The 24,934-nt window shown below is 34.9% G+C and overlaps 1 protein-coding gene across 1 annotated transcript in view; it reads left to right on the forward strand.

Annotated features, from left to right (window-relative positions):
* Positions 1-24,934, forward strand: part of MALRD1 (MAM and LDL receptor class A domain containing 1) — a 294,175-nt gene that overhangs the window by 226,664 nt on the left and 42,577 nt on the right. The window contains exons 33-35 of the mRNA XM_075143913.1: positions 13,743-14,018; positions 17,515-17,640; positions 19,489-19,555. Coding sequence (XP_075000014.1) covers positions 13,743-14,018; positions 17,515-17,640; positions 19,489-19,555 — 469 coding nt within the window. The remainder of the gene's footprint in view (positions 1-13,742; positions 14,019-17,514; positions 17,641-19,488; positions 19,556-24,934) is intronic.

Raw genomic sequence — 24,934 nt, forward strand, 5'->3', positions numbered from 1 at the left:
ATAGTAGTTTATCTTGCTCTATTCTCTATTATACTATTATTGTCTAGTCTGAAAAAGAAACAGACTTTTCCTTGGTCAGTTGACATGTTTAACTTAAATGCAGGATACTTGTCTTTGTATTCATTTGTATGCTCCAGACAATTTCTACATATTTTTTATGGTGATTTCTAGAGGTATAGGAAGGATCTGTACATGAATTCTTTACATAACATTGTTCTTTATAAGTCTATTCTTTATGCTCTTGCAAGAGTGGCATAAATTATATTACCCTAAAAGCAGCCTAGGCAAGTCTTCTGGAATGGCCAATAATGGATACCCAAGGAAATGTATTCAAATGAAAGAAGAACATAATAAATTCTGCCCTCCCCCAACCATTCACAGTCTGTGTTAATCTGCTTCAGAGATTTTCTGAAGCTCTGAAGGTCATGCTTTCTGATAGCTCTCAGATTATTTTTCTTCTATGAATTAGCCAGCCATCTTTCTGAAGATACACAAAATGTTAGTTATTATTGGAAAATCATTTTTCATTTAGTTGTTATTGGAAAAATATTAGATGGCAAACCTTGGTTGCAGGAGGTCTTTTTCATGTTTTTTAATTCCTGTCACATTGCATCCCTCTCCAATGCTCTGCTGTAGATCATCTTCCACCCATTTAAATCCATTACTTGGAATTCGAGTCCAGAGTATTCTATCTTTAACACTTTTTTTTCTTTATACCTCCATTCATAATCTTTAGCTTGCATTAAATGTGCCATCTTAGATCTCTCCTCCTCAACCCTGATGCTTCCACAGTTCCAAATTCTACTAATCCACCTCCTGTTCTTCACTTAATCGGGCATCCAATTTCAGGCATCCTATTTTTACACTCCCCACAAATTTTTTGCCTCCACCAACCACTCCACAGTTGTATGTGCACCCTGACAATTCTGCCAGTTTCTTCTACCATCCATCCCCCTCCCCCAGTTTTATAGTCATTTCTTACTGTTGTCCCCAGTGTGTATTTCTCAAAAAAAAAAAAAAATTGTCTAATGGAAGGCAATCTCCTAATGAGTTTGTGACTTGATATATAATCTCCTCTCCAGACAAAAATGGTATCTAGATGTTGTTACTTAAGCGTGCACTGACTTTCTGTTTTTTCATGGTTTTGTACTGTCCTGGGAAAAGTCTTATCCTAATAATCCTTGCTGGCCATCTAGGCCAAATCTGTGCTTGTGAAGAGGCAAGAGAACTCACAAAATCTATATAATAAAATAAACCACAGCAGTTTAGGAGGAAGAACTTATCTTTGACTTTTTAATATTGTTCCTGACAAAGAGCAGCTACTTAGGAGGAAGTGCTAGTGTTTTACTAATAATTGTTTCTGAGTAACTGCTTAAAAATTCAGATGGTAAAATTTGAAGATGTTGCCTGTAAATAGTATAAAATCACTGCCCTGTAGATATTTGAGCAAGAACATTTTCCTTTAACAAAAATGGTGGGAAAGTTTACCTACTGCGCTGCCAGTCCTGCTTTGATTTTTGCTCATTATGTTTATTCAAAGATTTAGCTCAAAGAAAAGTGTACTACCTGCAGTACAGGTTTTGTGTAATATTCTCCCTTGCAGAAGACAGCTTTGCTGCTGCAGATCTTTTTCCTCTCTCTGTATTATTATTTTTCAGCTTGTCTTTAATTACTTTGGGTTTCCTGAGGCAACATGTTCTAAATAGAAGCAATCACAATTTAGCTGGTTGGGAGCTCTGAGCAATAAAGCATTACCAGCAGCTCCAATTCAGCTGAGGTTTTTATTTGTTTTTAAGTAGTCAGCCCTCATTAGCCCTGAGAGTTTCTACAGATCCAAGAATATTTCTGAACATTTAAACAAAGTGCGGTCAAACTACTCCCTGGCCTACTGCAGAAGTAACTTCTAGCTGATGCCCATGCATGGAGAGACCTGCAGTGCCAGTGTCAGGGGCACAGGATCTAGCTTAGTTCAGAATCAACTGCTAAATGAGATGCACTCTTACCACTTTTCAAGGTCCTTTATTTTCTGCTGATAAAAGTGTGTGAAGATCTTATATTACAGGAATTAGTGCACCTTATGGACCAAAGAATTTAGTTGTTACTCAGTTCTAACCATCTTCTTTAAACTTTTAAGTAATACCTTGATTTTTTAAAAATTACTTTACTTTTATTTACTATCTTATTTTTTAAACATAAAAGTTAAAAAACCTTTCCATTTCTAGTTTCAGATGGACCAAGAATACTGAAGTATTGAATTACATTTTGTATTCACTAATTCCTGTCTCTCAGTATTTTCTAGTTCAACTGAAATAGGAGGCATCACAGAAATTCTTAAAATTTCTGCTTCTACTTAATTTAAATCCCAGCATTAACCCAAAGATGCTTAATATCCAAACGTTATTCTGCTTATATAAGTCAGAATGCTATGTTTCATCACTCACTCATTACTGGAGAAATAAACTGGATGGACAAAGTCCATGTAATTTAACTGGTGAGGTATTAGTTACATAGCACTTTTATGTATTGGGAGAGTACTCTCAAGAAACAAATAAATAGTAAATGTATTTTGTGATCTCTTCCAGAGATCACCCAAGCAATATATTTGTTCTTATGGAGATCGTCTGCTGGAGGAAGGTAAATCTCAGTACAAAGCCAGCACCGACTGCTAATCCAGCCCTTTCATGCAGCGAAGTTACCTGCTAGCCCCTCTTTAGCAACAGCTCTTTGTGAACTTATACTTCTAAATAATACTGCTTTAAGTAATTGCTTTATGTTTTGGTTTATTCAAAAAGAATAGTGTTGACACTTTAAGATGAATATTTGGCTGTGTCTTGGGTATAAACAGAAATGCAAACACCATGCAGCACCCTGGGCTCTAGAGTGTTTGAGAAACCAGTATATGCTTTTCCACCATCAGTCATGCTTTCAGTGTTTATCATCAGTTCAGTATTAACATTGCTTAGTAAAATACCTAACAATTTGAAGAAAATAATCTTCTACTCCACCTTTCCTTATCATTCCATGTTTTTTAATTTCTTTTTTTACTCTATGTTTGCTTTCATAGTTTACTTCCCGCAGCTGCTCAGTGCTATCTGAAGTATTTTCCTTCTTTTCTTTCTGTTGTGTGAACTATTTTTTATCATCCTTCATCATTTTACTTTAAAACCTTTTCTACTCCTGTGTTTCTCTTTTTCATCCATTCCTTTCTTCTTTCTTTACAAAACATTTAAAAAAACAGTCTTTTTAGCCTGTCAACACATGAGAAAGGACTGCCAGTGTTACAAATTTCCCCCCACACGCTACTGTAGCTTCACTTTCACCTGGAAGATTTGTCTGCAGTAGAAAATATCATTATGTAAGGATACATTGGAGATAAAAGGGCAAATCGAATAATGCAAAACACTCAGCACAGACAGGACGTGTTGTCTCTAACACTGTGTCTTCTGATCATGGTGGAATTGTGCAAAAACCAATGGTATTTCCCAGGCTGCTGTGGGTTGGTTTTCTTCTAATGTTGTCATAGTTCTTGACTTCACCACACAGGTTACCAACAAAAGGGTCATATTTGCCATTTAGGTACTGAAGTACAGTAAAATTTTCAGTGGTTGTTGACAGCTTTCACTTAGGTGAAAAGTTTGCTTTGACATGCCATAACTCATCCAAGTATTCCGATTGCTCTGTAGCAAAACACAAACTAGACCTGCTGTAAGGGCTTTAAATAATTCTTTCATTGAGCAAGCTTTCACTTGTCATGAAGAAACAAATAGAAGAAGCAAATCAGAATCTGTGAATTGCAAGATTGGATTTGGCTCTACATTCAAGCCCAAGCCACCTAGGACTTTAAAGGTTTTTTTTAAAAAATGCACACAAAGTCTTCCCACTACCCTAAAAACTAATATCCTCCAGAAATTGAATCTTCAATCTGTTTGAGCCATCATAAGACAGTAATGTGAGAGACAGCCAGATCCATTCCTATAGATCATCTTTCCTAACTTTCTAGAAAAGCTGATATTGCAAAGAAGTGCTGAGGCAAAGGAAATATCAATCACAAAATTTAGGATAGATATACTCAGAACTTCAGGTCAGCCATAGCAAGTAAGGAAAAGGTCCAGCTAGCAATATAATCTGTCTTCAACATTATGGATGTCTGGGAAAGAGTATAAGAAAAGGGGAATTACACATACTGTTTTCCCCTGATACTTTCCCCATTGCCAGACATTTGTAATTCAGAGTCTTCCTGAGCAGTATGTAGTCTCAGCATAGTGATCCTCAGGGTTTTTTTCCCTTGAACTTGTCAGTTCCCGTTTTAACATCAGGGAAATCTTTAATATTCAGGAATTAAAATAGATACTGATGCTTTTATGAATCTAGGCTTATCTTCATGAACAGAAAAGCTGTTCAGTGCTTTCTCATTTAGGTCTTGAAAAGTATAAAAAATTTATTTATATCTTGGTGATTCACTCTTCTGTCTGGTGGGTAGGATTTCTTCAAGACTTCTCCATATTGCAGTTTCAGAGCTCTCAAAAGATGTACGCCTGACAGACCCAATCCTGAAGTTGTTTCAGAGCAACAATTTCCACTGATCTCCAAACAACAGCAGAATTAAGCTTTGTCTAATATCAATATGCAATACCATATCAAAAAGGTATGAAAGGTGCAGGTTCAGGCACCAAGCTGAGAAGAAGGAGAGTGTTCCAAAGGGCCAGAACTCTGTCTTTGTTCATGGTGGAAGGAAACGGAGTTTATCACTGACATCTTCTAACACAAACTATCTCAGATAAATGTTTACAAATAAAACAGCAGAATTAAGATTGTTCCTAAGACTTTTTCACTGAAGTAACTTAGGAACAGAATAGTGACTATAAAGACTATTTCCATATAGTATAGATAGCATAAAGAAAGAGTAAAAAAAAAAAAAAAAATCTGTATGGATAATAAGGTAATACTCTCTGGTCAAGGTTTTCAAAATCAACCATTAGTCTGAGCTACTATAAGTTTAGGTGGTCTCTTTAGGCATCTTAAAGGTATCCAATTTTCAGAAAACTGAAGTTTTCAGAAGTCAATCCCCTTGTGATTTCAGATTAGAAATCACAGAGCAAAGGTAATATGCCTGGAAATGCTAATTTCATAAAATCTTGGCTAATTTTTTTTTTTTTTTTCTCTTATATATTGAGGACTTTTTCTCCCTATTTTATCTCTACCTCATGGAACACACTTTTTGAATTGCGATTGTCTATAAACCTTCCCTGCTCTTCCTGCCACAGAATTCCTTTTACTTTGCAACAGGATCTGTGTGTTTATATACAATGACATAATCTTTAATCACATTATTGAATACTATTTTACTCAGCGCACCCTCTGCTTTTTCCAATACAGAGAAATCCCTGATGAGAGATAATTGAATATTTTGTTTTCTCTGTACACATTATTCAGATACACCTCTGCATGTAGAATTATTTATCTTTATGAAGAGGTTTTCTATACAGCATACAGTTACAGCGTCCAAGTATTTCAAAAATATTTGATAACTACCTCCATAATTACTTCTTGTAGTATAATGTCATCTACCTGCCAACTAAAAAGAAAATGAAATAAAACAGCCTCTATAATTTTGGGTATCAGATTGGAAATGTCCAAAACCTTTTTGTTTTCAGAGTCATGAAAATAAAGAATCCTGAATTGAAACAAAAAGCAAAATATGAAATGGCCAACACGTTTCTCCTGTGCAGACCTTAAACCGGCAGACCAGCAAAAGAATTACAGGCAAATTAGCCAAATAACCAAACAGTCTAGAAACCATCCATTTGCAGATAATTTTGTATGCTCTCTGGCACTTTTAGTAGATCCCATTTCACTAGATCTTATAAGAAAAGCATAATTGACACCTGTATCCAATTAAGACACAACAACCCAAAAAGTACAGTAGGTGTTTGTGTGTTGTTTGTGAAAAAAATAGCCCAGTGTTGCAGAGAGAGTCTTGCTGAAGGGTATGTGTGTGTGCGTGTGAAGCAATAGTGAGAAAATTCTGCAGCGGAACAGGACTTATCTGACAAAGGCTTAGACCAAGTCCATGCTCCATCTCTAAAACTCCCGGAGCCTGAACATAGGAGATACTGGAAGTGTTAACTGCCTGAGTTGCTGATACTACAGTGTTAGATCACGGGCAAAAACTCTCTAGAGGAGACTTAACTTCTGATTTCTTTAAGTTGCAGAGCCAGGGGAATCACTGTTAGCTTGTCTGCTCATGCTTGCAGCGAAACAGAAATCTCTCTCAGGTTGAGATCTCAGGGAATTTCTTTTTTCAAGGGCAAGAGGTGATTCAGGGGGAGCTGCTGGAGGAGGCTGCTTGTAACAACAAAGGAGGGGAAGAGGAAAGCAAGATTAGTAGTGATAGAGGACTGGGGATACCGGGAATATTTGTGAATAGTTTTTTTAGTTAATTAGTTTCTCCCTGAAACCAATCAGAATATGGTTTAGATCCTCATTGCTTAGCAGAGATAGTGTATTTCTGCATTTTTGAAGAGTAAAAATTTTGATCCGGGGCATCATAGAGAAATTCTTCAGCCTATCTCAGTATCTTCCAGTGCATAGACCTAGCTGGCAGTGAAGCCACAATTTTTTTTTGTGGATGTCAAGGCAGGGAAATTGGGAATAATTTTAGGGTAAGATAGTTACACTATATAAACTAACATAATTAGTGGCAAGTTCTGAATGTAATTATGTCATGTATGTTTAAATAAATAAATATAATGCCTTGGTCCAAATCTTTCAGTTTCTCTCTGCCTTATACCTGTACAGAATACTGAAATCTTCTGATTCAAGCTAGATGCCTTTTGGGAAATTAAAAATCTTTGGGTTATTAATAGTGTATTAAAATAGTTTCATTAATATTGAACCTCCAAAACCCATCTGTTTACACCAAAAAAACCCAAGCAAGCCTCAAATCACAGAGATTATATTTTGCTTTGTTAAGTTTGTTCATAAAAAATCAACATATTTCCTTGGAGGAATAGAGAGAAATCATTTTTGGAATGAAATAGTTTCATGATACTATCTTAGAGAGAAGAAAATTTCCAGATTCTTCATTATGTAAAACTTACCTGTCTCCTCAATAAATCACAAGCTCAGATTTATCTCAGAAACTATACGGCCCTTACCCTAGTTTTCTTCAGGACTCCTCTCAGCTGATAATAAATTTGTACCTGTAGAAGCTACCTTTCTTTAGAAGTTGAGAAATAAAAGATTTAACATAGTGTTGTGTTCCCACCTCATCTATGAAAATGTGCTGATTGCAAGAAACTGCTCTTTTCTCCACTCTAAACCTGTCCTGTAGTCCAGCCCACCTCATTTTGTTGGAAACTAAAGCTTCACAGCTTCTCCAGTTCTTCATTGCTCCTAATAAATAAACAAATACATAAATCCATCACAATAGCAGGCATAGCTAGCAATTCCTGGACTGTTCTTAGCAGAAATATGACAAATATTGCCATATTTCTGTCACAGGTAGTCAGAGCGTTCCAGCCAGAAGTGGTAGTTATCTGAGTGGAAACTATAAATCATAGCTTGATTTTACTGGCAGTAAACCTGTCTGTTTTCCATTATGTTTGTATGCTAACAAACTGTGATCATTTAAAAGAAATTCTGCACAATTCTACACAGTCATATAAAACTCTGAAGTCATTGGGCCAAGTTCTGTTTTAGTTAATTCTGGCTTTGTAAACAGGGTCTCTGGGATCCTTTTCAGCACCATGCCCCATACTTCTGTGTTCTCACGAGGGGAAGAGATTTAAAGATTCAATTGGCCAGACTCAATTTCCCCTTTTTTGTCTTTTTACAAGCTTTGAAATTAACATTTTATTTTCTAGCAGAAGCTTTATTGACACTAATAAAGACTCACAGACAGATTGTTAAAGTATTTGAACAACTTTAGTCTCGTTAATTTTTTTTAACAAGGTTATTTCCTTGCAGCCACCTTGAATGGGCTGATTTCATGCTCTGATCCAATGTTTACTGAAGTGAAAATGAGGACTGCCACTTATTTCTCTTAATTAATACATTGGATAGGACCTGTAATTAATTTATACTCTTGTCTAATGAAAACTGTTGGAGGGAGTTATTTTTGGCCTCTTTTAGCTACAGTTAATAGGTCCACTGTTTTTATTAGATTTAGTAGGCAAATTACTTATGCAAATATATCAGACAGGTTGTTAGTTTTCAAGGGTCTGATGCAAGGCCCATTAAAATCAATGAGTCTTCCCATTTACCTAAATGGGCTTTAGAGCAAGCTCTGATACAACTGAGTTAATGCTGTGTAATAGCATGTGGTAACTTTATTTCATGCTTCCTAGTGTTTACTTTAATGCCAATGTCTACTAGTCTTAAATAGAATTCACTGTTACAGGTGATATATAAATATAAATGGAGACCTACTCTGCACCAGAGATCTTGGTATCTGAACAAGAAAGGCAGAAAAGACATGGATAGCATGGAGATGGTGTCTCATTCAAATTCAGCATGTTTGTGTGTTTCTGGCTGTGCTAAAGACTGTGTAATACAAACATTTATTTTATATTAGTATTTGGGTAATAACATTCTGTGGTTTCCTGTGACTGAATCCCTGTGATTCCTGGGTAAAATGTTTACAGTGCCAACCTGTGACGTTTGGCACACAGTCAGGAAACAGGATCACTACACTGCATGGATGACAAAGACAACAGTGCAACAAAGCATATGTGTACAGAAAATGTTCATCAAACAACAGTAAGCCTTTAACAAATCCCTGTCCCATAGATATGTAATTATGTCCTTGACGATGAGCTTTTATTGACTTAATGCTTTTCATACTGTAACGGTCCTTACTCCCAAATCATCAGCTCATGAGCTCTATTTAGTGTAACAGATGTTTTGATGGTTAGCACATTGAAATAAAAATGTATCTAAAAGCATCCATTTTATCTCACAACAATGAAATACAGCTGTAGTTACTGCAGTTCATGAAGCAGTACATACCAAATTTGGTTTGCTTTACACACTGGTCTGATTTTCGCTTTTTTGTATCTACCTCAACTACCTAATTTCTCTTCAAAGTGTGAGGATGCAATAGGGGAGCACTTCTTGGTCCTTAGGTCATAGCTCACCCAGCACAGCTGCATGAGTAGGTTTCACGAAGGATTAAGGACTGAACTAAAATGTCACTTTTTAGGACATAATTAAAATGTCTTTTTTATGTACAGGTAAATGTTATATGCCCATTTTTAAACCCTTTCTTTAATTTTGGTTATTTGCCATATGCAAGGTAAAAATAAGTGTAAAATAAAACAAAGTAAAATAAATAAGGACATGTCCTCAGCTTGCTACTTAAAAAATCATAATTCCTTTAGCTATAATGGAACATCAACAATTGCTGCTGTTTGTCATGCAGATCTAAATCCAGACTCCATGTTCTGCAGAGCAGAGGTTATTTTCTCTGAAGTTGATTTTGATTAGTTTGCTTTTCATCTTTGTGAAAATACTGAATGTATTCCTGAGGATCTCCAGTCCTGCTTTTCAGTGATCATGCAACCTGGATACAGAAAACCAAGCTTTCATCCTGTGTTCCTTAGAACACGTCATTTTCAGTAGATTTGTCTCCAAATCCTTAAACAGCTTCAAATAGATACTGCTTTTTAAAAAAAGTAACCTGTACAATATCTCCTCCACTCCTGAATGCAGTCTGAAAATGAGATCCACACAACACTCAGGAGCTGAGTGCTGAGTTGGGAACATCTTTTCTACATTTGGAAAAAGGTGAGGGAAACATTTTTTTTGGCATGTCAGTATTAGGCAATTGTTGAATCTAACGGTTTTAAGTGACTGCAACGGCCCGTGGGCCACAAAGGGATAGTCCAATTTGCATTGAAAAAACACTTCAGCTTCTGCTGCTTACATAACCTTCATATTTATCTACAAGAGTGGATATGAGATTCATGTATATGCATAAGTTTAAAGTTAGTTTCTATGGCTGAGTCAGGTGAGTATACCACAGTGTAACTCAGCACAATGGAGGGTATTTATGATGAGTCTCTCATTAGTGCCAGCTCATTTTTCACTGCAAACCACATTGCAGTGTAAACATTTTAGTTCAATTCTTCCCAGCGGCAAGGAAACAGAACAAATACTGCCACTCTTTAGAATGAAACATGTCAGTAGCAGATACTGCAATGATGAGCTTAATATAAATAATTAGATAGATAGTAGCTTTGTATGCAAGCAATTAGTTTTGCCGTAATATGTTGCTTGAGGTCTCTTTCCAGCTGAAATTAGTTAATGATTTTCTAGATTTGCATATTCCTAATTACTCAGTTTTGAATGTTAGCTATATATAAATTAATGTTTTATAAATTTTCAAAAATTTTGGCAGGCACATTTAATTTATAATTAAGAAAAGCCTCTATAACCTACTTTATATGAAGTAAATAGATTGAACTTGGGACTACAGTTTTGGCAGATCACAGCAATCATAATGTTTTATATAATGTCATCTAAAGCACAATTTTCCTATTGCATCTGAAACCAAACAGATGTGAACTAATTAATACATAATGTGAGTTAATAAGCAAGGTGATATTCTTATGGTCTTTGAGATGTATTCTCATCTGACCTAAAATGGTTTTGCTGATTTCAGGGCATGACTTTGGATTTTTTTCAGTATCAATGTACTGAAAACATAAATCAGACCTCAACAAACCCCTGGTTAACCTTACCTCTAACTTAACGTCCAGTATAAATTGGAGACATCTTCACTCCTCTGAGTGAATATTGCACACTCTAAAATAATTGGCATGCAAGTCAGGAAGAACTTTTTTCTACACATTATTTTCTAACAACAATAGGGAATCGTGATAGAAAATAACAACAACAACAACAACAACAACAACAACAATAATAATAATAAATCCCCCATTCAATAAAGCATTCAAACATTTGCCTAACTACTGAATTTAGTATGGGATCATTTACATGCATAAGCGCTTTATACAATCAGGACCATAAGACTAAACTGATCAGTGCTACAAAAGCCCAAGATAGTTTAGCATTCAAGACCAGATTCATAACAAGAAACACATTCATGCATTATTGAATTTAAGAGTGGATTTCAAATTTTTTTGTTTTCCAAGCAAAGTTGGGTAGAAACCTATTAACAAACATATCATGACTATGACAGGTATAGGGAATTAAACTGGGTCAAAAATGCTCACAAATGTGCTGTAAATGCAATCTTTCCTGCAACATAAACAAGTGACCATAGTAAAGTCAAACGTATTGGAACTGTGTGGGGTTAATTTTCACTGTATCAGAACAGACAGAAAAAAAATAAAACTGGACTACGCAACGACAAAAGTGCATGCCTAAGTGGAGCTGACTGCAGCTTAAGTCATTTTTGCTGCCTAAATACCACTAGGCACTGTGAGGAAAAGGGTCAGAAGTAACAGAAGGGAAAAAAAGTTACCTAGTATGATCATACCTTTTTTTTTTCCAGAGAAAGTGCAAAGTAAAAATATGAAAGAATGCATTTTTTAAAAAATCCATTGCGTGAGATTTGCACTATTTTTAACAGTACCAGTTTTATATCAATAAAGAGAGAAATATGTTCTCCCAATGGCTTTCGATACATTTCATTGGTATCTTGGCAGAATCTTGGGCTTATATACAAGTTCTTAATGATGAACTCAATTCTAAAATCTTTATGTGCTACTATTATTAATTATCTGATAAAATATGGGCACGAAGTAGAAAAAAAATGCCAAATATAAATATTTTTAATATGTCCAAAAATAAATTCACTATGTGATTTAAATGTCTATAATCAACCATCTAAACACAATTTTCATAAGCCTTTTGAAGTAGTATAAATGAAAATAGGTTTTGTGAGACTAACACATTTATAAAACATATATCATGAAAATGCAGTCTTTTCAATATCATTTAAAAATACATGTCTTTGAGGTATTTATGATGTAATTCTGAATACAAACATGCCAAAAAATCAGTAGTTATTATTTTCACTGTGTCAAAATCATTATTGTCATTTTATGTTTAGATTATTTCCAGTGTATGAAATACATCTTTCTAGTAGCATGATAGAATTTAACAACACTACAGTATGAAATGATGTCAGGAATATTCTATTGTATGAAGCTTTTCAATTATGATTTTCTGACATGATGTCAACATGAAAATCAAAAATTGCTAAGCTAGCAAAGGTCAATGTTAGACAGCAGTTTGAGCTCTTTTTCCTTGTCACTGTTTCACAAGCAAACGGATGGTAAAATAATACCAGTATGTTGTTTCTTTGAATACATTAGCAGTTCATTTTTTTGTACAAAATGCTATTGTTATTCATGATGCAGGTATTTTAGAAACTGAGCATGTTTCAGCAAAGTTCTCCTTCTGTAAAATCCCAGCCTGGTATCACAGAATACACAAACATACTGCTATGCCCAGTGGATTAAAAGTAGTAAAATAATGCCAAGATTCATGTATTCCCTTAGAGCGTGCCATGCCTTAATGCAGCAGTAACATATGACTTCTGAGGTCAGAAACCAACACTTGCACCATTTCAAAAAGCAAGTAAAACCCATCCATGAACTTTTGCACTTGATCTGCTCTGCTTCAGCCCAAGTCAACAGCAAAACTCCTCTTGTCTTTTACAGAGGTGGTGACATTAATTTGTCTTTCTTTGTCTCTAACAATCATAATATTATTTTCTTTACTCACCCGCTGCAAATTGACCTAGAAAAGACTAAATACATAGAGTTAAATTCTGGAGATTTTTCTCTTTTCCCTGCACATAAAAAAAAAATTGCAGAAATCCATCACATTGCTCCCATGGGAGACACTCTTGGTGTAAAGAACAGTGTTAGCATAGCCAGGTTCTTAGAATTCAGTTTCCACAAATAGTTCTGATGTTTCTGCTGGTAAAATTCAGTTGCAATGATTTTCGTAGGAAGAAAGACGGACTTGAGTGTCTGAGACAAATTTATTTGTATAAGTGATCACAGAAAGTTTTTTCCAGTATTTTCTCCAGCAATGCAAGTAAGCATGGGATATTTCTTCTTTTGTAAGCTGTCTGAATTAATTAAAGTCTGAAATTTAAAAATACATTTTTTTTTCAGTTGTACCCTGGAAACTTTTATCTAGTATTTGCTTTGATTTAATTCTCTGTCACATCAAACTAAGCCACAGAATCAGAGTGATAATAAACTATGACAGTAAAAATCTTTGTTGTTACTTTATGAAAGTCTTTTTTCCTACTCTGCTAAGGGTTCAGACCTTACTATGGATGATAGCTTTCCACAAAATGACATCCTTGTAGATCCAGACTTACATAGTCTTTCTTTGACTTTTGTTCACCCGTTCAATACACAAGTAGAGGAAGATTGTAACTTGAGGGCTGTCAAGAATATTTTTTATATCTTTCCTGAAAGATAAGTTGTATTAATACTTTGGTATTAATCCTTCTATAGGTACACGGCACAAGCAAAAATAGGATCAAAACAAATGCTGAAAATGAGACAAAGTGTTTTTAACAGTGTGTTCTGTACTTAGGAGCTGTGGTTTTATACCTTTGCTTTTTTAAATTTTTTTTAGAATTTAGTAATCAAAAACAGCTGCTGACCCAGTAGTCCCTATGTATATCTCAAAGGCAGTATAGATGACTACTGAAAGAAGAGAATCAATAAATATTCTTTTTTTTCTTGTAGGATCAGCTGATCCACACCCTCCAACTTGCAGTAGCGACCAGTTCACATGTGCATATGTGCAGCAGTGTTTGCCCCTCACTGCAAAATGCAATGGGGCTGAAGATTGCATGGATGGAAGTGATGAAACAAACTGTCCCACGGAGATGTCTACCACCATGACTCCGGGCTCCTGCAAGCAAACAGAGTTCCTGTGTCCTTCCAAAGGCTGTATCCCATCCCTCCTGAAATGTGACGGTGTGCCTGACTGCCACCTTAACGAAGATGAAGTTGGCTGCCGTAAGTTACTTTCATTGCTATAGTTAAGGCCATGCTAACTTACTTTCCTAAAACAGTGATGTGAAAAAGAGCAACATAATGAAGTGTAGTGTAAAATTCACTATTCCCTCATCAAGAAAAATATTATTTGTATCACGTATAATGTGCTACCCGGAGAGACATGTTACATTTGCAAATAATTTTGCTTATGCGTTCTTATTCCCTGGCTATCAACTTTGATAAATGTTTAAAATTTTTTGTATTGTATTTCTTTTAATAATTGGAAGCATTTCCACTTTTTTCCATAGATCAGTCAGCTGCATTTGCATTGTCTCACCTCTGATTACAGTATGACGAATAGACTTTTGCGGTTCTGTAATTCAGTAACATTCAAGGCAATCCTGACCTTTCAAGGATTTTGAAATCAAGTCTGTTCATGCAGTAGCAGCAATCTCTGCCCCAATCAAGAAAAAGGGCTCACAAGCAAAATGCAAGGACAACAGGTTTTGAACTCTGTAACTGCAATGAGATACCATGAAGTTTCAGATAGACACAAAAGTGATGTCTGCCCATTTCAAAATATTTCATTATTGGTAGATGAACTGGGACCAAATGTTTCATTCCAGGAAGGTCAAAATAATTAGCTACATAGAAAAAAAAAAGAGGTTTTTTACATATTAAAACTTTTCATTTTGCAAAATTTTTTTTACATTTTTTGACATTTTATTTTTCATCCTTATCATAACCAAAACAATTGATAAAATATCAGTTTCCAGTGAGCTAGAAATTCAAGTTCTTTAATAATTTGTATCAAAATTAATGAATAAACATGCAGGTCACTGCACATGCTATTTCTTTTAAAAAATTGCTCTATAAAACTGGCATGGACTTTGCAGACTATCTGTGCATACCTTTCTAGGCACTTTTGTTTAGAAGTGGGCTCTGTGGTTTTGTTGCAAAAGGCGTGATTTTGGGGATATCCCTTACCTTAAATTCTAGATACCCCTAGTTCAAATAAACCTCTTTTCATTAATCTTCATTAATTTGTCCTCTATTAAAGACCTATCTGCTGTATCCTAGTATATGTATATCCCAACCCCAGACCACAGCAGCTAATGTGTTTCTCTAAAATCCCAAAATCCTAAGGCCACAAGGTTTGCATGAGTATCAGTATTCCTCAAACAACTGAGATATTGTTTCTGTGCCTTTGACTTCTAAGCAATGCCCAGGGAATGAGGGGAAATTAAGTCCTGGTCTATTCAAAGAACAAAAATTCTCCATAGATATTGCACACCTTGGGATTCTGAGTTGGGTGGAAACTTAGTCAAATCTGTAATCACATTGTTACTCCAAAACTCAGTTTTGACTATATAAACATGTAAGTTTTTACAATACAAGATAAGAATACAGAAACAGCAGCTCATGTTTTTTCTCTGAAGAAGATACTGATTGCAGAGCAAAGCAAAAAGTAAGTGGTTAGTGGTAGTTTGAAATGGAATCAGTGAAAAGCTGATTACTATCACAGTTCATTTTCCCATCAAAATGTATATGCCATGAGAGTGCAGCATTTCATCTCTAGCTGTCTACTTTTTACATGCGAAATGCCATGTAAGTTTGTCAACAAAGAAAATTCAGAGAGGGAAAAAGTAAATATTCCACAAAATTTGTTTGTTTTATTGAAATATTTACATAATCTATAAAATTGATTGCTGTGCTAGTAACTCCAGCCTATGTGTACTGTAATAATAACACAGACTCGGAGTGGAGTTTTTTACAGATTTTAGATTGAAATTGAATATTTTTTCTAAGTAGTTATGAACACAGAGTAGGATTTAAGTAGCAAAGTTTTGTGTTGGTTTTTTTTTCCCTTGGTGCATATCAAATCTTCCTGCTGTTTTTAGAAAATTTCAGTTTAGGAATAACTAGCACCTTCCATTTTGTTTGTGCCATGTACCTTAGCAATTTCATTCATTTAAGTGTAACAATAGACGGTCAAAAATATTCTGGCTTCTGAATTCAGGAAATCATCAGAGAAAGTTTTCTTCTGGGATGAAGACCAGTTGTCAAAATGCATATAGCATCTTGCAGAGATTAAGTATAAACCCAAAAGAAGGCTAGGACAAAGAAAAACAAACAAAAAATGCATTAGTCAGATCTCTACTACAACCACAATTTCTACCACAAAAATGCTTTTCTGCATGACTTAGAGATTCATGCAGACAGAATTTCCCATAGAGTTCACTCAGCAGTTAGATTGTACAGTGTTATGTTAATACAGTTTTATACCAATTGATGTGTTGGATTTTATTACTTGCTGCTTTTAACAAGAAAATCTTGGAACTGTTTTCCAATTATAGATGTTTCATTTGGCCAGTCCTCTTCTCGCTGTCAATTTTAGTGAAGGTTACTTTATCTCATCTACTTAATCTCATTTTAATTTTTTTTTTTTTTTATAATTGCCTGATTACAATAGTAAGGGTGTAAAATAAAGATATTAGCACCAATGGGGTATATACATTACTTTTCCACAGGCCCCACCCAACACCATCTGACTGAAGTGCTAATAGCAATGAATAAAAAATGATTTCTCATTCCTCTGTAGTGCACCAAAATGTATCTGTTGAAGTCCTCATAAATTTTAAATACCTAGTGCATATTCAAAATAGTATACTTTCAAAGGGGCTGTGATATTTTTATCATTTCTACAGATTTAACTTGGACCTGGAAAATGAAATATAGGCAAAAAGCTGATATTTTCACTTTCATTTCTTCACTGTTGTTAATGCCTCCATTTAATATCTTTATCCCAAAAACACCTGAAGGCCTCTCATGAAAGTAAAGAATAACTAGATGAAGAAATTTGAGGTTATTGCAAAGGGTGTCCAGGATTTGGATCTGATTGCACACAAAATAAGTATGAGATTATTATTTGGTCAAGAAAGTGAAGCAGAGGGCATGGGACTGTTAGTTACTTTCTGGAAAGCTGACAATCATACGAGATAGATGGTAGGATATACTACAAATGTGGAGCAGTGCTGTAATCTGCTGGGATTTTTTGGTCTGCCACAACCTGTTCTGGCAGGTTAACTATCCCTTAGTATTTGGTTTCTTGTAATAGAAGGAAACTATACAATGTCAATTTTTTGGTTTAAAACTTAATTCCATCATTTTAAAACTAGGTTATGAATGAGAGTTGATAATGTTTTGTGATATCTTTTTATGGATTTTCACTGGGGGTTTGTGGCTTACGCTGTCAACTTTTTAAGTAAATACACCCTCCTCTTCTTTACAAATATAACATGGGAAAATCCAGCTTCTGTAACATCTGTGTTCTTTGTGTATTTACTTATTTATCTACTCAGTAGTAAAGTTGTATGTCTTTGAAGATGAAAGCTTGTAGAGGTCACACAGATGCAAGTTTATACACCACAGTACAAACCAAGTTTTCTGGTAGTTTTTTAACAGTGAGAAAAAGAAATGTAGCTGACAATAACTGTCATGTTACTTTTCATTTCAGCCATTAAAGATTGTTTCAATGGTTCTTTGTTATGTGCGTCAACTAATCAATGTATAGTAATCTCCCAGCGTTGTGATGGCATTGCAGACTGCATTGATTTCAGCCTTGATGAGTCCAGCTGTTCAGGTACCTAATTTTGCATAAAAATATCATTTGAAACAAAAAGTATAGTCATTTCCTACTGAATCTTTAGGCAGTCTTCAAACTTGACTGAATTCCCTCTGTTAAAACTTAATCAAATTACATCAGGTATGAATTTTCATAATGAAAGTATGACACAGATAAAATAGTGAGAAAAAGATGGAAAATAATATGCTTAGTTAACGTCTTCACAAGGGGTGTTTCTTAAGGTATAAACACATAATTGTTTTAAAAAGAAAAGCCTTTGGGGTTTTTTTAAGTGTAATGTAAATCCAGGTTGGAAACAAAATATATAGCATTTGTTTTAGCACAGTGCATTTCCCACTATATTCAGGTTTGGTTTGCAATAGGGAAATGGTAGAGAAAAGTAAGAACAGGACACTAATACACATCCAATCTGAATCAGATTTTTATTAACAAAATAATAAATAATTAAATTTAGATTCAAAACATCCCATTCAGTGACAAAAAAGTTACTGCAGTTCTTCCCCAAGCCAGTTACGAACTCTGGGCCAGTTATGTGTTAACAGTGCTCCCCTGACTTAGTTGCATTAACTGAGAATTTAACTCTCTGTTTTTATAATTTATTATGAGTTATGTGATAAAATTCACAATATATAGTATGTATTGTAATAATATAATTCATTATAGTATGTTAAATGTTTATTCACAAACTAAAAGTTTTACATTCACTCCTTGATAGGAGGCATCCACTGGTTCCTCTGGGAGTGAAACTTGCCCACAAGTATTGTGTTCATTATATATGTTCATTATACTTTTTTTTTTTTAATGTGAGAGAAGAAATCATACTTTAACATAAAAAATTACCAATTTTACAATGCAGAGAGAATACATACTTGGTAAATTTGATTTATAAGAAGTATTTTAAATGAAAAGGCATATATATTCAGAAATCAGTTCAATGTAGAAGAATCTAGAACATAAACTAGTAGACTTGCATGACAGTAAATTATAAATCTTCCACTATTTTGTCAGAAAGCAGATCTTTTAAGTAAGTAATTTACTTTCCAAAATTTCTTCTTAAAACTAGAGGTGTCCACACTGAATAGCACTGTTTATATGCCACAGTAAACAATTTTATGTGGCATATATCCAAAATTCTTTAGGTCTAATTTGCATTTTACCAGTTATTTTCTTACTAAAGAAGATTGAGTTTTTGATTTTGAGTTTTTCTTGCTATAGGGATGTAAAACTAAACTTCAGTAAAACTAAATCTGATGATGTGGAAATCCGTGTTAAGGGATGTCAAAAGTTGATAATAGTATATCACTGATATCCCCCTCTTAAACACCTTTATTCTTTTCAAGACTGATTTCTCTAGTTCTTATGAGAATGTGATTCTAAGTGTTAAAATTCTGGACATCTTTAATAAGAAGGTTGGTGACACAGGAGTAATGTCTGTTCATCACCTCTATATAAAAGCTATTAATAATAAAATAGACTTAGGTACTAATTAAATATAAGTTCAGTTCTTTTGGCTCTTATTTTATATATTCCTATTTGTTTGAAAATTGTGTAAGTGGCAAAAGCTCCATTTCTGGAGTCAAATTAAACTCTGACTTGAGAAAAATTAGAAGCCTCTTCAAGTGAAGTACCAGGATTTCTATAAGCTCAAGAGCACCCCATTGACTATAATGTATTTATGACTTGACACTTGTATCACCAAGTCAAGGTCTAAAGGAAGAGTTTCTGAAGTGTCAAGCACCTAAAATGAGAGATGTGAATATTCTGCCATTTTGAAAATCAGGCAATGACAAATATAATAATGAGGAAGGGGAATTTAAATTATAATTTTTACTTTTATGTTTGCAGTTTGTCCTGAAGAATACTGCAAAAATGGAGGAAGATGTATCATCAAAGATGACACTCCGCTATGCCAGTAAGTTTCATTGGGGATTGATTTGTGCTTGAAGTTGGGAAAAGGTGCTGTTGAAAGAGCGGTTTTATTCCCCAGGAACTGAAGGGATGTTTAATTAAAAGTCTTTGTATGTCTACACTATTTTTATTTACAGTTGCTGAGTTAAACCACATTTTGAGAAGAATGTTATTTACCAGATATACTTTTCTGTAACTTTCATCTATCATCACATGAGACATCCTGTTGGCCTGACTCCTTAAGTTTTCTGTGTCTCATGTTTCACATCAATATTTAACAACACATGCTTCTATGAAAAATGATGCCTTATATGCAGCAGGTGATGTGTACCTCAGATGAGATTTACAGCAGGCTATGTTCTCATCTTTACCCGAATTTGTGATGTATTTCTGTAATAATGTTATTTTTTGCATATATTTGGAGAAAGAGGGTAATGTTTTTCCATTTATGCCAAGCAACGGGTTAAACATACACTTGTATTTTTCTGGAAATACTCTATGCTGGAAAAAAAAAAAGAATACAATTCTGATGTGGAATGTACGAGTCATTAGAAAGTGTCTCAGGCTACCCGAAGGGACTCATTTACACAAGATATCACTCTGTTTCCCACTGGGAAATTACAGGAGACTTTTTAAAGTGCAAAGAAAGCAATGTTATGTGTTATCATACTTTTGTCCTTCATGTGCTTCAGTGGATCTTGCCAAAGAGTTTGCCAAATTGCTAAAGAAGTGACTGTTTTATCAGACTATCTATCTTAGTCAAGACCAGACATTAAGGTTTGTCTCCTAGTCTCACTCTAATAAGCCTGCTGAAAAAATTTCAGTTATTGCAGAATTTGTATCTTTCAAGACAAGTTTATGCTTTACTGGTTGAAGAAATGTGTTAAATAACATACTCAGGAAATACAGGCACTTTCGTATAGACTACTTTGATTTAGCTCTCAGAAAACACTCTTAATTACCTGCAGATTTCCCAGAGAATCTCTTCTGTTGTAGAATAGAGAATGGTCTCTGCAAGAAGCTTGGAATTTCATTAAACTGATTGTTTCAAAACTTCTTGGGACACAGAAAGAGAGAAAGGGGAGTAAAAATATAGCAGAAGGTTGCAGATGAAATGGAATAGATAGTCAGCAGAAAATAAAGGGATTGGGAATAGCCAGGGAGTTTACAATTGGTAGAATAAACCATTGAACAACAAGAAAATTGCTTGAAGGGACAAGGCACTGGGGAAGTACTTGAGATTTTAGGGATACAAGAGAATTATAAAAACTGAATTTATGTTGGGACTTGCAAATGAAAGGAAACCAAATTAGCAAGTGTTCTTTATCCACAGAAATAAAAGATAGTTGGAATAGTAAAATAGTAAATAGGATACTTTCCCTCAGTATTCAGTAAGAAACATGATATTGAACTCTGATGCAACGCATAGGTATTTGGAGCAAAGGCACAGAAATGAAAATGACCTAACTGATGGGCTAACATAACTCCAAGAGCTGTATGTGCTTGTGTTGGGGAAATAAGTCATCTGTATTCAGGAATACTAGAAAAGTAGTGTATGTTGCAATAGTGGAAGGCTTTCTGAAAACTCTGCTGTTAAGGGATGTGACTGGAGAATAAGAAATGGAGAAGAAAAGGAATAGCCAGATCAACAGTCTGATATCAATACCATTCAAGGCTTTATAATATTTTGAAGGAATTACTCATACATATAATAACAGGGGAGTTAGCCATTTCTAAGATAAGCTTCTGCATGATATTTGAAAATCCCACATGTCAACATCATGAAAAGAAAGAAAAGAATAAAACTGTACCTTAAATGATAAAAAATGTAGAAGTATCCCAGTTTTCATTTCCTAGGAAAAAAAATGAAAACCCTAGAAATTAACGTGAAAAAAAACACTATTTTTTTACCTGTTTGTTCTCAGCTTTTACCTTAAATTTCCTGAAAAAGGGATGATAGATTTAGGTGGAGATATCTTCTTCTCTTGAGAGCAATGGCTCTTCTAGACTACAGGATAGGTCAGGAGAAAAAGCAGAGTACATAAGAATGCAGGAAGCCTGTGGGACAGCAAGGAGACTCCTGCAAAGAGCAGAGTACGGATACGGCCCTGTCACAGAAGTGGCAGAGAAGGAGGATCTTCCTGGATACCCAGAGGTAATTGTGTGGAGATTACAGTGATCGTAAAAGTCACTGAGTTTGACTAATAGTCTTCAGTGACACAGTGGACAAGGGGAAAATTTGTTAACATATCCTTTTATTGCTATTTTTTCTTACACAATGGATTCCAATCTTCCTTTGCTTGAGATGCTTGTGTACTAGTTTTTATAAAACAAAACCCGAGTCTGGAGTTTAAAAGTCTCTTTGGCCTTTCTGAGAACGTTGGTTTAACAAAAAAGAGTCTGGGCATGACTCAAAACTTCGTTTGATGCAAGGTCCCATTTATAAAAACCTAAATTGCTGCTCATCTTACTTTAGTTTGAGGTATATTGATAGAAAAGAATCCAGCTTCTGGACAACATTTTTGTTGGTGGTAAGGGGTAAGTTTTTCTGAGTTTTTAATGCAATGTGGTTGAAGCTGTTAACTGTATAGACTCCTCCAAGCAGTTTAATATGTCAGCATGGGAACAGAGTGAATTATCAGTAGCTGCTTAGGCAAAAGAAAGCAACTATTTGAAGAGACTGAAAGTTGATAGTAGTTTTTATACATTTAGTACTTCTCAAGTTTCTTTGATGCTCTATGTTTTCCTATGTGTGCACTATTGTTGCTTAGACATATAAAGTGAATACTTAGGACATCAACCTGGCTTGCTTTAAGTAGGATGTAACTAAGAGGGATCAGTAGAAAGTGGAAAGTGAGCTCTGACATCCCTCTATGAAGAGATATCTGTAGACCAGGTGGAAAAGATAACAGCGGATGTAAGTCTAGATAAAGTTGCAGTATATCTTGGAGTGGGTAACAGGGTTGGTATATCAGGTTGCTGTAATTTCTGTTCATGGTACTGAAAACAGCTTTCCTTAGCTGGTGCATAATGATTGTAGTAACACCAATGAGAGGCCCCAGTATTTGAGAATGTGACTGTTGCTATGGTGGTGGATGTTCTCAGCGAGAGTTTGCAAGTAAATGCAGAGCAACAGTGCTTTGCAGGTAATGGTTAGCTTCCTACTTGGATGAAACACAGCTTGATGGCTCTCCTGATTTTCACTGGTATTTGTCTTCTGAGTTAGGTTTGCATGCCATTTGCATTTGCTTCTCCTATTTGGTCAGGAGAGTACTTGGGACGCATATCAAATATGTTTATCTTGTTCTTACTACTTCTTGGGTATCCTCTTTGGCTGCCAGACTAGATGGAGCTTTAGCCTGAAATGCTACGGCCACTCTCATTTCACAAAATATTACCCCTATTTCTCCTCACATCCCCTTCTGTGGTGGATGTGCAGCCAAGTGGCTAGTGCTGGCAATAAGCTACTGTGGCTGCACAGTAAATCGTGATAATTTGAGCAATAATGGCTAGAATTTTTGCAATTTCAGTAGTCTGAAAATTATTCCTTTGATTATATGTGTACTTTCCCCAATTTTTGTCCAGTGTTTTTTTGTGTGTTTGTTTTATTTTTTTTAAAGTGAGACCACAGACCTCTGGAAACATAGGAAAGGAATATTGATGAGAACAAGCAAGCTGGGAAAAGTGTGTTCGTAACACACAGAAGTGAAAGGGTGAGGCTTCAAAGGTTGTACTAGTGTGGAAAAAAACCCTGAAAACAGAAAAAAAAAAAAATTACCAGACTGATAATACATAATTTTAACTCTCACACCAGCTAGACAAGATTAATACAATAAATTCATATTTTAACTGTACTAAAACTCACCTATAATAAACATAATACAGTGCTTGTCTTTCCTTTTATTTTATACAAACACTTTCTATGTAATATACCAAATTTCAGACCAGTTACACTGACTAATACTAAGTAGTATAATGAGAGTGCTTTTATTAATGTCTGAGCTGTAAGAAGGCTCTATCCTTAAGCAGAAAATGTAATTACATTCACTGGCCTGTAATTAAACAGTCATGTTATAAATTAGAAATACATCTTCATTAAACAGTTTTTAAATTACATTGAATATATAACATCTACCTAACTGAGCTGTGGAGATTAGAATTTCTAGGAGCCATTATACATAGATAATTAATTAAGGTTATCTTTGTAGTTGTGTATCTAAATACTGATTTGGCCCAAAGTATAGAAATTGAATTGTTTTGTTCGTTTGCTTTATGTGATAAAAGTGAAAAAGATTACTTTCCCTTTTATGTTTTAGAAAATAATTGATCTTTCAGGGTAATAATTCCTTCAAAGGAGGGGATTTTTGCTTATTCTAGTTTGAAAAGCTACAGACTATTTGGTCCTCTATTTTTTAACTTCTCTCCTTCTCATTTTTAAAATCAGCTCATTATTATAACCACAAATGGTCTGTTTTAATGTGCAAATAAAGTATTTTATCCCCAGTGGTACAATAACAAATAGTATTCCACAACAAATTAAAAAAACTTACTTTTTTGGTAGTTAAGACATTTTCTCACAATCTGATTTTGTCTTCAAAACACTAACTTCTGGTAAACACAATACGTTTTTGAGGAGAAACCCTACAAGGTGGCATGCAACTTTAAATAATGCCACAGTAGACTCCTTCAATACCTTTTCCAGTCAAGTATCATATGTGCCAAAGGATGGAAATTTTACATCCTCTCTGGGCAATGTCTTCCAGTGAGGAATGTAGGTGATTTTTTCTAAAAATGTTTGCCTTTGATGTACTCTTATATGTACTGTTTTACTGGATTTTTGAGGAATGGTGGTAGTCAGCTTTGAAAACTAAAAGTGGGGGGATTGTTTTAATATCACACAGTATGTCATGAAAACGGAGTGATAACAGTATTCCCACCCAAGAAAATAAAATCCTTAGAAGCACCTAGCCTGTGATTTGATGGAAATAAAAAACCTAGAGAATGACGATAGACGCATCCAATTCATGAGTAAAGTGAGTTTACAACGGGAGAAGATGCCAGTTTCCATTTCAGCTGTTTGTCCTGCTGCTCTCAGAGGTTCCCACCTCAGTTACAGGGAGGATTGCTGACGTGGCAGCTGCTGAATCACTGCAGATTATTAACTGTTGAATCGAAGTAAATTGGTGCTGATTTCACTTTCTTCCTAAGAACTTTCTTTTAGATTTACCGAACAAGTGTGACATAGGTAAATTGATAAAGCTATACAGAGCCTATATGTCTACCCAAGAAAGTGGTAGTCATGCAGAAGCAATTGTAGATAAAGGAGGAAGGGAACAAGGATGTAATCATGAATAAAAACAAAGTCATGATGAGTAGTCAAAAA

This window comes from Calonectris borealis, chromosome 2, assembly GCF_964195595.1.
Source record: "Calonectris borealis chromosome 2, bCalBor7.hap1.2, whole genome shotgun sequence".
Taxonomy (NCBI): Eukaryota; Metazoa; Chordata; class Aves; order Procellariiformes; family Procellariidae; genus Calonectris; species Calonectris borealis.